Here is a 15,932-nt window from a genome sequence, read left to right on the forward strand (position 1 = left end):
TAAGAACAATCCAAAATTTATTTTTGATACTGTCGCAAAGCTAACTAAAAAGCAGCATTCCCCAAGAGAGAATGGCTTTCACTTCAGCAGTAATAAATTCATGAACTTCTTTGAGGAAAAGATCATGATCATTAGAAAGCAAATTACAGACTACTCTTTAAATCTGCGTATTCCTCCAAAGCTCCGTTGTCCTGAGTCTGCACAACTCTGCCAGGACCTAGGATCAAGGGAGACACTCAAGTGTTTTAGTACTATATCTCTTGACACAATGATGAAAATAATCATGGCCTCTAAACCGTCAAGCTGCATACTGGACCCTATTCCAACTAAACTACTGAAAGAGCTGCTTCCTGTGCTTGGCCCTCCTATGTTGAACATAATAAATGGTTCTCTATCCACCGGATGTGTACCAAACTCACTAAAAGTGGCAGTAATAAAGCCTCTCTTGAAAAAGCCAAACCTTGACCCAGAAATTATAAAAAACTATCGGCCTATATCGAATCTTCCATTGCTCTCAAAATTGTTTGAAAAAGCGGTTGCGCAGCAACTCACTGCCTTCCTGAAGACAAACAACGTATACGAAACGCTTCAGTCTGGTTTTAGACCCCATCATAGCACTGAGACTGCACTTGTGAAGGTGGTAAATTACCTTTTAATGATGTCAGACCGAGGCTCTGCATCTGTCCTCGTAGTCCTAGATCTTAGTGCTGCTTTTGATACCATCGATCACCACATTCTTTTGGAGAGATTGGAAACCCAAATTGGTCTACACGGACAAGTTCTGGCCTGGTTTAGATCTTATCTGTCGGAAAGATATCAGTTTGTCTCTGTGAATGGTTTGTCCTCTGACAAATCAACTGTAAATTTCGGTGTTCCTCAAGGTACCGTTTTAGGACCACTATTGTTTTCACTATATATTTTACCTCTTGGGGATGTCATTTGAAAACATAATGTTAAATTTCACTGCTATGCGGATGACACACAGCTGTACATTTCAATGAAACATGGTGTAGCCCCAAAATTGCCCTCGCTAGAAGCCTGTGTTTCAGACATATGGAAGTGGATGGCTGCAAACTTTCTACTTTTAAACTCGGACAAAACAGGTCCCAAGAAACAAAGAGATCTTCTGTTAAATCTGACAATTAAATCCTACAAAGCATTACATGGGCTTGCTCCTACCCATCTTTCCGATTTGGTCCTACCGTACATACCTACACGTACGCTACGGTCCCAAGATGCAGGCCTCCTAATTGTCCCTAGAATTTCTAAGCAAACAGCTGGAGGCAAGGCTTTCTCCTATAGAGCTCCATTTTTATGGAATACTCTGCCTACCCATGTGAGAGATGCAGACTTGGTCTCAACCTTTAAGTCTTTACTAAAGACTCATCTCTTCAGTGGGTCCTATGATTGAGTGTAGTCTGGCCCAGGAGTGTGAAGGTGAACGGAAAGGCTCTGGAGCAACGAACCGCCCTTGCTGTCTCTGCCTGGCCGGTTCCCCTCTCTCCACTGGGATTCTCTGCCTCTAACCCTATTACAGGGGCTGAGTCACTGGCTTATTGGTGTTCTTCCATGCCGTCCCTAGGAGGGGTGCGTCACTTGAGTGGGTTGAGTCACTGACGTGGTCTTCCTGTCTGGGCTGGCGCCCCCCCTTGGGTTGTGCCGTGGCGGAGATCTTTGTGGGCTATACTCGGCCTTGTCTCAGGATGGTAAGTTGGTGGTTGAAAATATCCCTCTAGTGGTGTGGGGGCTGTGCTTTGGCAAAGTGGGTGGGGTTATATCCTTCCTGTTTGGCCCTGTCCGGGGGTATCGTCGGATGGGGCCACAGTGTCTCCTGACCCCTCCTGTCTCAGCCTCCAGTATTTATGCTGCAGTAGTTTATGTGTCGGGGGGCTAGGGTCAGTCTGTTATAGCTGGAGTATTTCTCCTGTCTTATCCGGTGTCCTGTGTGAATTTAAGTATGCTCTCTCTAATTCTCTCTTTCTCTCTCTCGGAGGACCTGAGCCCATGGACCATGCCTCAGGACTACCTGACATGATGACTCCTTGCTGTCCCCAGTCCACCTGGCCGTGCTGCTGCTCCAGTTTCAACTGTTCTGCCTGCGGCTATGGAACCCTGACCTATTCACCGGACGTGCTACCTGTCCCAGACCTGCTGTTTTCAACTCTCTAGAGACAGCAGGAGCGGTAGAGATACTCTCAATGATCGGCTATGAAAAGCCAACTGACATTTACTCTTGAGGTGCTGACTTGTTACACCCTCGACAACTGTGAATATTATTATTTGACCATGCTGGTCATTTATGAACATTTGAACATCTTGGCCATGTTCTGTTATAATCTCCACCTGGCACAGCCAGAAGAGGACTGGCCACCCCTCATAGCCTGGTTCCTCTCTAGGTTTCTTCCTAGGTTTTGGCCTTTCTAGGGAGTTTTTCCTAGCCACCGTGCTTCTACACCTGCATTGCTTGCTGTTTGGGGTTTTAGGCTGGGTTTCTGTACAGCACTTTGAGATATCAGCTGATGTAAGAAGGGCTATATAAATACATTTGATTTGATTTAATGGTGATGTCACCAGGCTGGCCAAAACTACATCCCACCACAACAGGCTGAAATTTCAGGCAGTATTTTCAGCTCTTAAACTAAAAGGACATGATCATAATTCTGACAATATCACATTATTATTCCAACCTCATAGTGTGAAATATAGCTATATAAAAACACAGGAAAAAAAAAATCTAATTTTCGACTTCACTAGAACTTAAAAAAAAATGCTTTAAAAGCAGGATAGCTAATTAGGGTTGGTGTTCAAAGGATGATATCTCAAGTGGAATATTTTCCATTTAACTGTAGACAGATCATATTTGACCATGGGAATATATCCTTCCTTCTGTTCCCTATGCTCTCCAAATCTGCCCTCACCATACCGTAACTGCATTATTGAGAACAATGGCTCATTGAAACACTTGAGGTTTTCTAGGACAAGAGGCTCTGAACTCCCAAGTCCCATTGAAAATGCATCATGAAGTAGGCCATCTGGGGAACGTGATGGGGACAATGCCTTTGGAATAAAGAGCAGTGAGTGTGCTCTCTCTGTCAGTCGGCAGCAGATAGAAGAGCGGTGTAATAGACATGACACTCACCTGAGAGATCTGTGAGATCAGCAGTCCCATGGTGCATCAGTGGCAGAAGGGGGGGGGGGGGGGGGGGGGGGGTCAGAGAGGTGAGAAGAGAGAGATGTGTGTTTCATGAACAGAGCATTAAAAAAATCTACCTATCAGCAATATTTCAGTGTAAAGCTTGGTTTGCTCCACTGCACACCATTTTATGCAAATAAAAACAACAAAGATAGAGTTGCTGGTTATGCTTTACTTCAGTCTGCTATTCACTTGATATGTAAAATGGTAGTTACTTTACACACTGTGAGATTCCTTGAAATAAACACTGCTATATTTAAGCAATAAGGCCGGTTTGTGGAACAGTATATGGCCAATATACCACGGCTAAGGGCTGTTCTTAAAAATGTAGTATGCTTTCTCTTGCACACTCACTTCTGCACATCTATCACCCCAGTGTTTAATTTGCCATACTGTAATAATTTTGCCACTATGGCCTATTTATTGCCTCACCCCCCTTATCCTACCTCATTTGCACACACTGTATATAGACTTTCTCTATTGTATTATTGACTGTATGTTTGTTTATTCCATGTGTAACTCTGTGTTGTTGTTTGTGTCGCACTGCTTTGCTTTATCTTGGCCAGGTCGCAGTTGTAAATGAGAACTTGTTCTCAACTAGCCTACCTGGTTAAATAAAGGTGAAATAAATAAAAAAAATAGGCAATTCCGCCATTTTTCAACCTAATATTCATTATCTCCAGCACCAAACCAGTGTACATACAGTATGTGAAAACAGCGTGTTTCTATGATCTGTTGTTAAAAAGATAAGCTCCAAGAAAATGCTTCTCTGTGACATCACAGGTTAGGATTAAAAGTTAAACATTTTTAAAAACTGATTTTCTAAACCAGCCAATGAGTTTCTAGCCAGAGGGATGGTATTTTCTTGCTTCCCACACTGTTTTTAAAATGTAACTTTTGATGATGTCATATGATAGACGTTAACTTAATATTTTTTTCTACAAAATTTTGTAATGCGCCATTTTCACATACTGTACACTTCATGGCCAAAGTACCTGGTCACCTGCTCGTCGAACATATCATTCCAAAATATCAAATAAAATTTTATTGGTCACATACACATGGTTAGCAGATGTTAATGCGAGTGTATGAAAATTCTTGTGCTTCTAGTTCCGACCATGCAGTAATATATAAGTCATCTAACAATTTCACAACAACTACCTTATACACACACAAGTGTAAAGGAATGAATAAGAATATATACATATCAATACATGGATGAGCGATGGCCGAACGGCATAGGCAAGATGCAGTAGAGTACAGTATATACATATGAGATGAGTAATGTAGGGTATGTAAACATTATATAAAGTGGCATTGTTTAAAGGGACTAGTGATACATTTATTAATCCAATTTTGTATTATTAAAGTGGCTAGAGATTTGAGTCTGTATGTTGGCAGCAGCCACTCAATGTTAGTGATGTCTGATGGCCTTGAGATGGAAGCTGTTTTTCAGTCTCTCGGTCCCAGCTTTGATGCACCTGTACTGACCTCGCCTTCTGGATGATAGCGGGGTGAAAAGGCAGTGGCTCCTTGATTATCTTTTTGGCCTTCCTGTGACATCGGGTGGTGTAGGTGTCCTGGAGGGCAGGGAGTTTGCCCCCGGTGATGCGTTGTGCAGACCTCACTACCCTCTGGAGAGCCTTACGGTTGTGGGCGGAGCAGTTGCCGTACCAGGCAGGTGGTACAGCCCGACAGGATGCTCTCGATTGTGCATCTGTAAAAGTTTGTGAGTGTTTTTGGTGACAAGCCAAATTTCTTCAGCCTCCTTCTTCACCACGCTGTCTGTGTGGTTGGACCATTTCAGTTTGTCCGTGATGTGTACGCCGAGGAACTTAAAACTCTCCACCTTCTCCACTACTGTCCCGTCGATGTGGATAGGGGGCTGCTCCCTCTGCTGTTTCCTGAAGTCCAGGATCATCTCCTTTGTTTTGTTGACATTGAGTGTGAGGTTATTTTCCGGACACCACACTCCGAGGGCCCTCACCTCCTCCCTGTAGGCCGTCTTGTCGTTGTTGGTAATCAAGCCTACCACTGTAGTGTCGTCTGCAAACTTGATGATTGAGTTGGAGGTGTGCATGGCCACGCAGTCATGGGTGAACAGGGAGTACAGGAGAGGGGTGAGAACGCACCCTTGTGGGGTCCCACTGTTAAGGATCAGCGGGGTGGAGATGTTTCCTACCCTCACCACCTGGGGGCGTCCCGTCAGAAAGTCCAGGATCCAGTTGCACAGGGCGGGGTTGAGACCCAGGGTCTCAAGCTTAATGACGAGTTTGGAGGGTACTATGGTGTTAAATGCTGAGCTGTAGTCGATGAACAGCATTCTTACATAGGTATTCCTCTTGTCCAGATGGGGTAGGGCAGTGTGCAGTGCGATTGCGTCATCTGTGGACCTATTGGGGCTGTAAGCAAATTGGAGTGGGTCTAGGGTGTCAGGTAGGGTGGAGGTGATATGATCCTTGACTAGTCTCTCAAAGCACTTCATGATGACGAAAGTGAGTGCTACGGGGCAACAGTCGTTTAGCTCAGTTACCTTAGCTTTCTTGGGAACAGGAACAAATAATGGCTATTAATATGGAGTTGGTCCCCCCTTTGCTGCCATAACAGCCTCCACTCTTCTGGGAAGGCTTTCCCCTAGATGTTGGAACATTGCTACGGGGACTTGCTTCCATTCAGCCACAAGAGCATTAGTGAGGTTGGGCACTGATGTTGGGCAATTAGGCCTGGGGCGCAGTCGGCGTTCCAATTCATCCCATAGGTGTTCGATGGGGTTGAGGTCAAGGCTCTGTGCAGGCCAGTCAAGTCCTTCCACACCAATCTCGACAAACCATTTCTGTTTGCTTTGTGCACGGGGGCATTGTGCTGCTGAAACAGGAAAGGGCCTTCCCCAAACTGTTGCCACAAAGTTGGAACCACAGAATCCTCTAGAATGTCATTGAATGCTCTAGCGTTAAGATTTCCCTTCACGGAACATTCCTCCATTCCACTTGGCAGTGTTCAAAACTACACGGTTTCTGGCAGGGGGTATGCGATACCATATCCTCCATCCACGGGGTTGCATTCCCTTTAGACCCGGAGGTCTGTCTACTGGGTAACTATACTAACACCAATCTTAGGCAAAGTCATACTATAAAGCTAACAGAAATATTGCTAGCGATTGCCAAGAAATGTATTGCCAAGAAATGGAAATCGGATTCCTTCCTGCCAGTTGCAATGTGGCTATCGGAAGTTAATAGTTGTATCCCACTGGAGAAAATCACTTACTGCTTGAGGAATAAGTTAAAGACATTTTACAGAATTTGGCCTTTTATTCACTATATGGAGACTCTCCCCTCACATCACATTGATTGAATCTCTATATAATTCTTATATAATGTTTCACACGTAATGTATAATATGTAGCTTACGGCAGGTGACCATATGATTCAATGTCTCATTATTATAATTTTTTATTTTACTCTTTATTATGACTTATGTATCATGTATGTTTTTTATGTATTATGTACGTCCGTATATATAATTTTTATTTTTTTATTACGCTCGTTTGTTTCCGTCACTTTGTCCTTTGTTGTCTAACATATTTTCACTTTTGTTTTGAATGTTCTTAATTGGAAAATGCAAAAATAAAATACTTAAAAATATATATATATATATTTTTCCCTTCACTGGAATTGGAAGCCTGAGACCATTATTCATCCTCCACCAAACTTCACAGTGTCCCGATTCATTCGGGCAGGATACCGTTCTCCTGACATCCACCAAACCCAGATTCGTCCGTCGGACTGCCAGATGGTGAAGTGTGATTCATTACTCCAGAGAACACTTTTCCACTGCTCCAGAGTCCAACGGCAGCGAGCGTTACACCAGTCCAGCCGACGCTTGGCATTGCACGGCTGCTTGGCCATGGAAACCCATTTCATGAAGGTCCCTGATGAACAGTTCTTGTCCTGATGTTGCTTCCAGAGGCAGTTTGGAACTCGGGAGTGAGTGTTGCAACCAAGGACAGACAATGTTTATGTGATACGCACTTCAGCACTCTGCGGTCTCGTTCTGTGAGCTTGTGTGGCCTACCACTTCGCGGCTGAGCCGTTGTTCCTCCTAGATGTTTCCACTTCACAATAACAGCACTTATAGTTGACCGGGGAAGCTGTAACAGGGCAGAATTTTGACGAACTGACTTGTTGGAAAGGTGTCATCCTATGACGGTGCCACGTTTGTGCCACGTTAAAAGTCACTTAGCTCTTCGGTATGGACCATTCTACTGCCAATGTTTATCTATGGAGATTGCGTTGCTGTGTGCTTGATTTTATACACCTGTCAGCAATGTGTGTGGCTGAACTAGCCTAATCCACTAATTTGAAGAGGTGTCCACATACTTTTGGCCATGTAGTGTATGTAGACAACGGTATTGTGCTGGAGATAATGAAAATTAAGTTGATAAGTGGTGGAGTTGCCCTTTAAATGCCAGGATGTCATAATGAATTCGACTTCATTTAGTAGAATTCGCTGCACACTATTGAGGAAGAGACTCGTCTTTCGAGACCCACGTATATTTTACAACAGCTGATAAATCAGCTGAGGGGACACACTGTACCAAAATGAACGAATGGCAGGAATCAACACAATAACGTATTAGATGACACTATGCTCATCCTACTGAGAATGTATGTTGATATGTTGCATGAATTTTTTTCCAAACAGTACATTCTAAATAGTATGTAGTATGATTAGTTCACAGTATGTAGTTTTAGTAGTAGTAGGTAAAACAGATTTTGGACACATCTATAAAGCTTTCATAGTTATGCCACAGACGTGACAGAACATCTGCCATAACCTTAATGACTGTCAAGTCAATTACCATCATCCTTCCATGATGTGGTAACATAATAGGACCGCTGTGTCCATGCTTAATGTTAGCAGATATTTCTTACATTAACGGGCACCACTTGTGTTTAATTCATAGAACACAAATCAATACGCACTGTCATATCTACAAATCAATGCAAGAGGTGCTGGAGTGGATTCATTCTGCCTCTGGCTAGTCAGCCATAGCCAGGCTCTGTGTGCGTATGGCTCAAAGTATAGGGATGAGTGCACTCTAGATGGAGGAGAGGAATGGGTCAGTGTACTGTACAAAGAAATGCGCAGCACTCCAGCCAGTTTCCTAGGTGACCCCATTGCAATTACATTAATCATTCCCACAGGAGCCAAAGGAATGTTCCTCCTGGTCACAAAGGACACGGGGGCATAGTTTGTGGAACTAATGTGATAAAACAGGGTGAAATCAGACCACATCCAAATAAGCACGGCTGTAAATAAGCACGGCTGTAAATAAGCACGGCTGTAAATAAGCACGGCTGTAAATAAGCACGGCTGTAAATAAGCACGGCTGTAAATAAGCACGGCTGTAAATAAGCACGGCTGTAAATAAGCACGGCTGTAAATAAGCACCGCTGTAAATAAGCACCGCTGTAAATAAGCACCGCTGTAAGACGTGCAGTTATAAAACGTGACCCGAGAATATCACAAACAGGTGTGGACCAGGAACGCTATGGGGAAGAATGCAGAATTTTTTCGGTTGTATTGTTGGAGTTATGTCACATTTATGAATACCCCTACAATGTCGTCTCTGGGCTATTTATTTTATACTGACCATTGTTTATAGCACATAAAAAAATGTATGTCAATAAAATGCCTTTACAATCCCTTACACTTGTGGGAATTGGCCTATATGGATAGGGCTGAATTGAAATCTTTCTTACAGAAGACATATGGAAAGCATATACATAACCATGGTAGCAATTAAAAGGAAACCGTTTGGAGATTATGGGAAAATCATTAGACTAAAAAGGTGAGAACACAACAGTTCACCTGACAAGACTGAGTGCAAACATTTTTCGTGAATTTTACATTTAAATTGAATTTTACATTTACTGCCCTTTGTTTGTTGATGACGAACTCTGGATACATTCAGTAACATGAGAAGAATATTCTTGGAAGATTTGGGGTATGTGCAACATAACACAAAAACGTGTGTGAGAGGTCTAGCTGGTGTTTCCAAGTGGCCACACACACACCTCTCCAACATGTGCACAGTTACTAAGTAATTTCAATGCACTTTTATCACTCAAAAGAGTGTCCTCAACTATAAAGTGCTTTTTTTGTTGTCCTAGCTGTGCCGTTGAGGAACTAGAGCAAGCACACTTGTAGTTGTTTTGAACACAGCCCTACATTTCCACCTTTACACCATATAAAAATGGCCCATTTTAAATCGCAATCTGTGTCACGTAGGCATAATTTGAAAGCTTGTTCTATTGCCAACATGACTAGCTAAATTATCAAATACGATCTTATAGTGTTAGGCTTTCACAAGACAATTCAGAGAAGCAGATCGTAATTTTGCCACGCATAGAATGGAGTCATGAGCGCATTCAGATGCGTGGTCCGTGGCAAATATCCTTGACAATACAACAAACATAGGCTCATTCTGTTCAGGACAACCCAGGGTAGAACGCCATGTCACCTTGTAGCTGTACATCAAAACATAGTGATCATAAAGGACTGTAGACAGTATGGACACTGCTTCCCGTTGACTAGTTCTTTTCTGAGGGAAAAAAATGGCCTTCTACTCTTGGCAGCTACTCATGTTCAATGGCTTCACACACCTACACACACACCCTCTCTGCTCTCATGAAATGCATGTTGCTGCAACAACGAATAATCAAAATGGCCCTAACAAGTTTATCAAACAATGGATTCCAATTTGCTCAAATTAATTGGACGAGCGATTGATTCAGGTCAGCTCTGTAACAATGAGCTGTATAACAATGTGATTTCCAAATGCAATTAGTTTGTATTTACATAGATTGCATTGTATCTCCCACCCACACTGGCTCAAGCTGTCATTATTGATACAGCAAATCCCTCAAATGTAATCCAGTGATTATATCCATATTAATTCCCCATTCCCAAGAAGCAAACACCATAGTTCCTTTCAGCACACAGGAAAATATTTTGAGGAGTTGGAAATAATTTTGGAAGGTGTCCATTAATGAACTTAAAAGTTATTACACTCAAACTGATATCACCCAAAGGAGGCTATCTGGTCATTTCAACAGTTAGTGCCGTAGATATTCGAGAAAAAAATCCCTTTATATATGACTCCGCCCCTCTCACACTTCCCCATGAGGAGGCGGCATTACAGTCACTCCATTTAAATTGAAACCAGCCTGTTTCCACCTACCATCCCCATTTTTCATGCATGAAATCCTTTAATAGGGTTAACCAAATGGGGAAATAATAGAATGGTCAGACAGAGCATCTATCTAATCCCAAGAGAATCCAATGTGTCTAAAATAGATAGTGTGTGTGTATGTGTGAGTGTGTGTGTGTGTTAACATTCATATGGTCCTGAGGGTAGCACTGCTAAGTCCTGTGCTTATCTGTCATGCCTCAGCAGTTAGCTTATGGGGCTAATTGAGCAGCTGCAGTTCCAGACCTCACCTGAGGGGCAGCGATATTTAGCGCAGGGTTGATCAGTTCAAACTTCTCCTGGGATTTCTCCCTGGCAAGACGTGCTGCCTCCTTCACTTCCTTGAACTGGTCTGAAAACTACACATAAAAGGAAATACAATTATCAGAACGATTAGTCAACAACTACATAAGAAATGTGTTTCTTTTGAATTTTCAACAAATCTAAAACATTGGCGGTGACTAACCTGCTGAAGCTGTTGCTCGGTGGCAAAGCCCAGTCCGTACACAGTGTTGGCACGGCTGTCAGCCCACTGGCCAAACTTCTGGGATGTTTTGGTGAATGTCATGTTGGGGGTGATGGTGCTGTTGATGATGGCCTGTGATGTATGTCAGAGACCGAGGCATAAATCAACTGTTTATTTCTAATCAGCAAAGCAAAACTTCACACGTCACTGTATGATTCTGCCACCTTGCCTGGGGCCTACTGATAAGGAATCCACAGAGAATAAACAAAAAACATTACCAACAGATCAGACAAAGGCATTATTGTGCAAAATGCACTGAATTGCAGACATATCAAAAGTTCAGTTTCCCTCTATAACCAGGTCAACCCTTTCAGTGAGCAAGAACATAAGAGGTTTTGAATTCTCATTGAATATTCAAAGAAAAAGACAGAAAGAATACATCCACTCGCTCCAGAATTGTCAGAAACCTTAGCAAAAGACTAATAACATGGTTTTGCTCACTACCATTGAAGCATCCTTTGTAGGACAAGTTATCAGGGGGGGGGCATGGCTATAAATGTTACATGCTCATTAGTCATAATCAGCCTAGCTACCATATAATGAGAGTGTGTGTGTGTGTGTGTGTGTGTGTTGGGAAGCAGCCACTGCCCCCAAGTCATCAAGTTCAATACCCTACCCCATCCTGTCAGTCTGCCCTGTACGGAGCTCATGTGCGCACAGTTGTGTCTTCTACCCACTCTGTCATGTATGGATATTACATGCGCCATGTATCCAAACACGCATGGCGAGAAGCGGTCACCGGTCGGTGGGTGTACTGCCACAGCAGCATAACATTTGATTAACACTTGATTTACATCATCAATTTTCGGTCTTGTTGGCTGATGGCCTAAACACAGCAGCACTTCATTTATTTCCTGACAGAATCATAGCGGTGGGAATACATTTGTCAAAGTTATAGAATTACTGCCGTCTGTTCAGAAAGAAATGAAATAATTCAGAATAGGCTACTCATGAATAGGCCTATAATTTAGCCACAGAGGTTCAATAGCTTCTTTAAAAAAAATTGCCCAGCTCTGGATTGTTTGTAGCCCAATAATAAGGCACGTGCAGCAAATCTGTCAGTGAACTGTATGAAGACAAAACAGGCCTTTCGCAATATTTCAAATACAATCGCAGGAAGGTTGGAAAATACATGTCTCCTTCTGAAAAAAAACTCTTATTTGTCTGCTGTAGACTACCAAAATATTGTATCAATAGGCCTATTGAGCGAACATTGCTTTACAAAGTAAAACAAGAGAGATAGGTTTTTGGTACAAGCGCATCGGCCATCTCCGGCGAGTGATCAGCGCATCGTTGGGTGAGTCATTGAAATTGGAAAGCATTTTTAGGATTATAATTCCTCCTCATATTGTAGCCTACAATATGTGTCTCCACACACTTAGGCCATTGATGGATTCAAGACATGGTCGTTTTTATTGAGCTCAGATTCCCAGTTTGTCAGCGTGAAGAAGCCTTCCATTTCGATCATTTGTGCCGCATTAAAAAATATTCTCCAGTCATTTGTGCGGCATTAAAAAAAAGAAGTCTCCAGTCATGAAAAATGACGTAGAATTGCATGAAATGTGTTTATAAAAAAAGCCATATTTTTCCCAGACCCTAGGCTATAAAAATATTTTCATGTGTGCAACTTCTGTAAGCGCCTCTACTGCTCTATGTCACACAATGTTTTATTATAAAAAGGTCAATTTTTTCTGTCTCATGTGAACAGGTGTTGTGCAGAAAAGCTCTCGCTTGACAGAATTCCCCCCCTTCGCGTGAACGAGCACGCACTCAATTCTTCATTGCTGCGGCTTGCTTGCTAGTTGAGATTTCTGATCACGTTAGGCTGCGTTTCATTACATTTATGTAATTTTGATCGGGGGGAAGCACTAGTAATGTCTGCAGTTTTCGGATTGGCTATTTGTTTCAAGTGTATTAGTCTATAAATAAATCTCTTTGCCAAAATTCGTCATCTCTCCCATGTCTTATTGGACTAGTAGTTGTTCTGAAATGTTTATTGCTTGCCTACATTTTACTCCCTCCTCTATATTTAATATAACACACAAATTAATTATTAATTTCGGTTGCCTATCCTGACGTGAATTAAACAAAACTTTGAATGAATGTACCGCCATGAATAATCCCCTTCCCAATAGGACACCACAAGCACCTCCACCATCCCCATCAACAAAACACAATAATGATAATAGAAATTTAAATAAATAAATAAATTGTATAAAATAAATATATATATATATATATATATATATATATATATATATATATATATATATATATATATTGCCTGCTAACATGAATTTTTAACTAGGGAAACTGTGTCACTTCTCTTGCGTTCCGTGCAAGCAGTCAGGGTATATGCAGCAGTTTGGGCCGCCTGGCTCATTGCGAACTGTGTGAAGTCCATTTATTCCTAACAAAGGCCGTAATTAATTATGACATAACATTGAAGGTAGTACAATGTAACAGCAATATTTAGACTTAGGGATGCCATCCGTTAGATAAAATATGGAACGGTTCCGTATTTCACTGAAAGAATAAACGTTTTGCTTTCGAAATGATAGTTTCCGGATTCGACCATTTTAATGAGCAAAGGCTTGTATTTCTGTGTGTTATTATGTTATAATTAAGTCTATGATTTGATAGAGCAGTCTGACTGAGCGATGGTAGGCACCAGCAGGCTTGTAAGCATTCATTCAAACAGCACTTTTGTGCATTTTGCCAGCAGCTCTTCGCAATGCTTCAAGCATTGTGCTGTTTATGACTTCAAGCCTATCAACTCCCGAGATTAGGCTGGTGTAACCGATGTGAAGTGGCTAGCTATTTAGCGGGGTGCGCGCTAATAGCATTTCAAACGTCACTCGCTCTGAGACTTGGAGTAGTTGTTCCCCTTGCTCTGCATGGGTAACGCTGCTTCGAGCGTGGCTGTTGTCGATGTGTTCCTGGTTCGAGCCCAGGTAGGAGCGAGGAGAGGGACGGAAGCTATACTGTTACACTGGCAATACTAAAGTGCCTATAAGAACATCCAATAGTCAAAGGTATATGAAATACAAATCGTATAGAGAGAAATAGTCCTATAATTCCTATAATAACTACAACCTAAAACTTCTTACCTGGGAATATTGAAGACTAATGTTAAAAGGAACCACCAGCTTTCATATGTTCTCATGTTCTGAGCAAGGAACTTAAACGTTAGCTTCTTACATGGCACATATTGCACTTTTACTTTCTTCTCTAACACTTTGTTTTTGCATTATTTAAACTAAATTGAACATGTTGCATTATTTATTTGAGGCCAAATTAATGTTATTGATGTATTATATTAAGTTAAAATAAGTGTTCATTCAGTATTGTTGTAATTGTCCTTATTCCAAATAAATTGTAAAAAATTCGGCCGATTAATCGGTATCGGCCTTTTTTTTGGTCCTCCAATAATCGGTATCGGCATTGAAAAATCATAATCGGTCGACCTCTAGTATATACTGTACTCTATACCATCCACTGCATCTTTCCTATGCCGTTCTATACCATCACTCATTCATATATTTTTTTATGTACATATTCTTATTTATTCCTTTACACTTGTGTGTATAAGGTAATTGTTGTGAAATTGTTAGGTTAGATTACTCGTTGGATATTACTGCATTGTCGGAACTAGAAGCACAAGCATTTCGCTACACTCACATTAACATCTGCTAACCATGTGTATGTGACAAATACAATTTGATTTATATGGATCTTTCAAGGTTATCTTTGATCCAACTTCTGACTACATGGCCACTAAAACACATGTATTTAAATAATTATGTTACAAGAAACCTGTACTCTTCCCTTGTTCCCTGTTCACTCAGAAAAATACTTGTAAAGATGTATAGACTACTTGACATTATGTTTTGCTAGATGACCTGAGCCAAATGTGCCTCTTCTGTGGGGAGGTGGACAATAATGGAGGAAGACACTAACTGGGTAATTGCTTGTTCACTACTAAAAGCACATTTTTAGGAGTACGAATTTGTATAAGCAGTAATATTTCTAGAGGTAGTATTATCCTCTTTGTCTGATAATTAAATAATTGTAATTCAAGAAAATATATTTAAAACATTAAATACATTAACATTTAAGTGTGCCAAGCCTTGCAGTGCCAAGATAGATGGGAGGGGAGAATTTCAGCAGGCCTTGACGAAATCTCCCCCCCTTCTAATTTCACTAATTTTGTGGCTAGAGTCAAATACTTTCTGTGGCACACATCAGAATCAAATACTTTCTATAGAACAAACTTCAAATCAGGACCGGCAACCAAAATTAATCTATGTGTGTTATATTAAACATAGAGGGAGTAAAATGTAGGCAAGCAATAAACATTTCAGAACAACTACTAGTCCAATAAGACATGGGAGAGATGACGAATTTTGGCAAAGAGATTTATTTATAGACTAATACACTTGAAACAAATAGCCAATCCGAAAACTGCAGACATTACTAGTGCCTCCCCCGCTATCAAACTGACATAAAAAAAAATTATTAAATGCAGCCTAACGTGATCAGAAATCCCAACTAGCAAGCAAGTCGCAGCAATGAAGAATTGAGTGTGTGCGTGTTCACGCAAAGGGGCAGGATAATTCTGTCAGGAGGGAGCTTTTTGGCACAACACCGGTACCACAGAACTCCCCAAGTCACCCCCCTCTCATGCTCACTTTCTGTTCCGGCACCTCCCAATTTACAAATTAAGCACTGAAAACTGGTAGTCTAGACTTAAGCTAACCACCATATACTAAAATATCCACACAAGTCACTAGCCAGATATCATGAGTTAAAAGATTAGGCTATATTATGAAGTTATTACTTAAGAGCAATAATATATATTGAACTAGCAGATTTACATCATTCATCAACATTAATGATCAATTTGTGATGAATGAGTGTGTTAACAATTGTTGCAGAAATAAATAGTCTTATGCTCCAAA

The 15,932-nt window shown here is 41.4% G+C and overlaps 1 protein-coding gene across 2 annotated transcripts in view; it reads right to left on the minus strand.

The window, feature by feature from the left end:
• LOC115151665 (homer protein homolog 3) overlaps positions 1-15,932 on the minus strand; it is a 44,205-nt gene that overhangs the window by 19,571 nt on the left and 8,702 nt on the right. Inside the window, exons 4-6 of one of the 2 annotated variants that reach the window (XM_029695794.1) lie at positions 10,912-11,043; positions 10,697-10,804; positions 3,140-3,148 (exon numbers count right to left, since the gene is read on the minus strand). In XM_029695794.1, coding sequence (XP_029551654.1) covers positions 3,140-3,148; positions 10,697-10,804; positions 10,912-11,043 — 249 coding nt within the window. The remainder of the gene's footprint in view (positions 1-3,139; positions 3,149-10,696; positions 10,805-10,911; positions 11,044-15,932) is intronic. The other variant, XM_029695795.1, reaches the window with a different exon arrangement.

Source organism: Salmo trutta, chromosome 17 (assembly GCF_901001165.1).
Source record: "Salmo trutta chromosome 17, fSalTru1.1, whole genome shotgun sequence".
NCBI classification, from domain to species: domain Eukaryota; kingdom Metazoa; phylum Chordata; class Actinopteri; order Salmoniformes; family Salmonidae; genus Salmo; species Salmo trutta.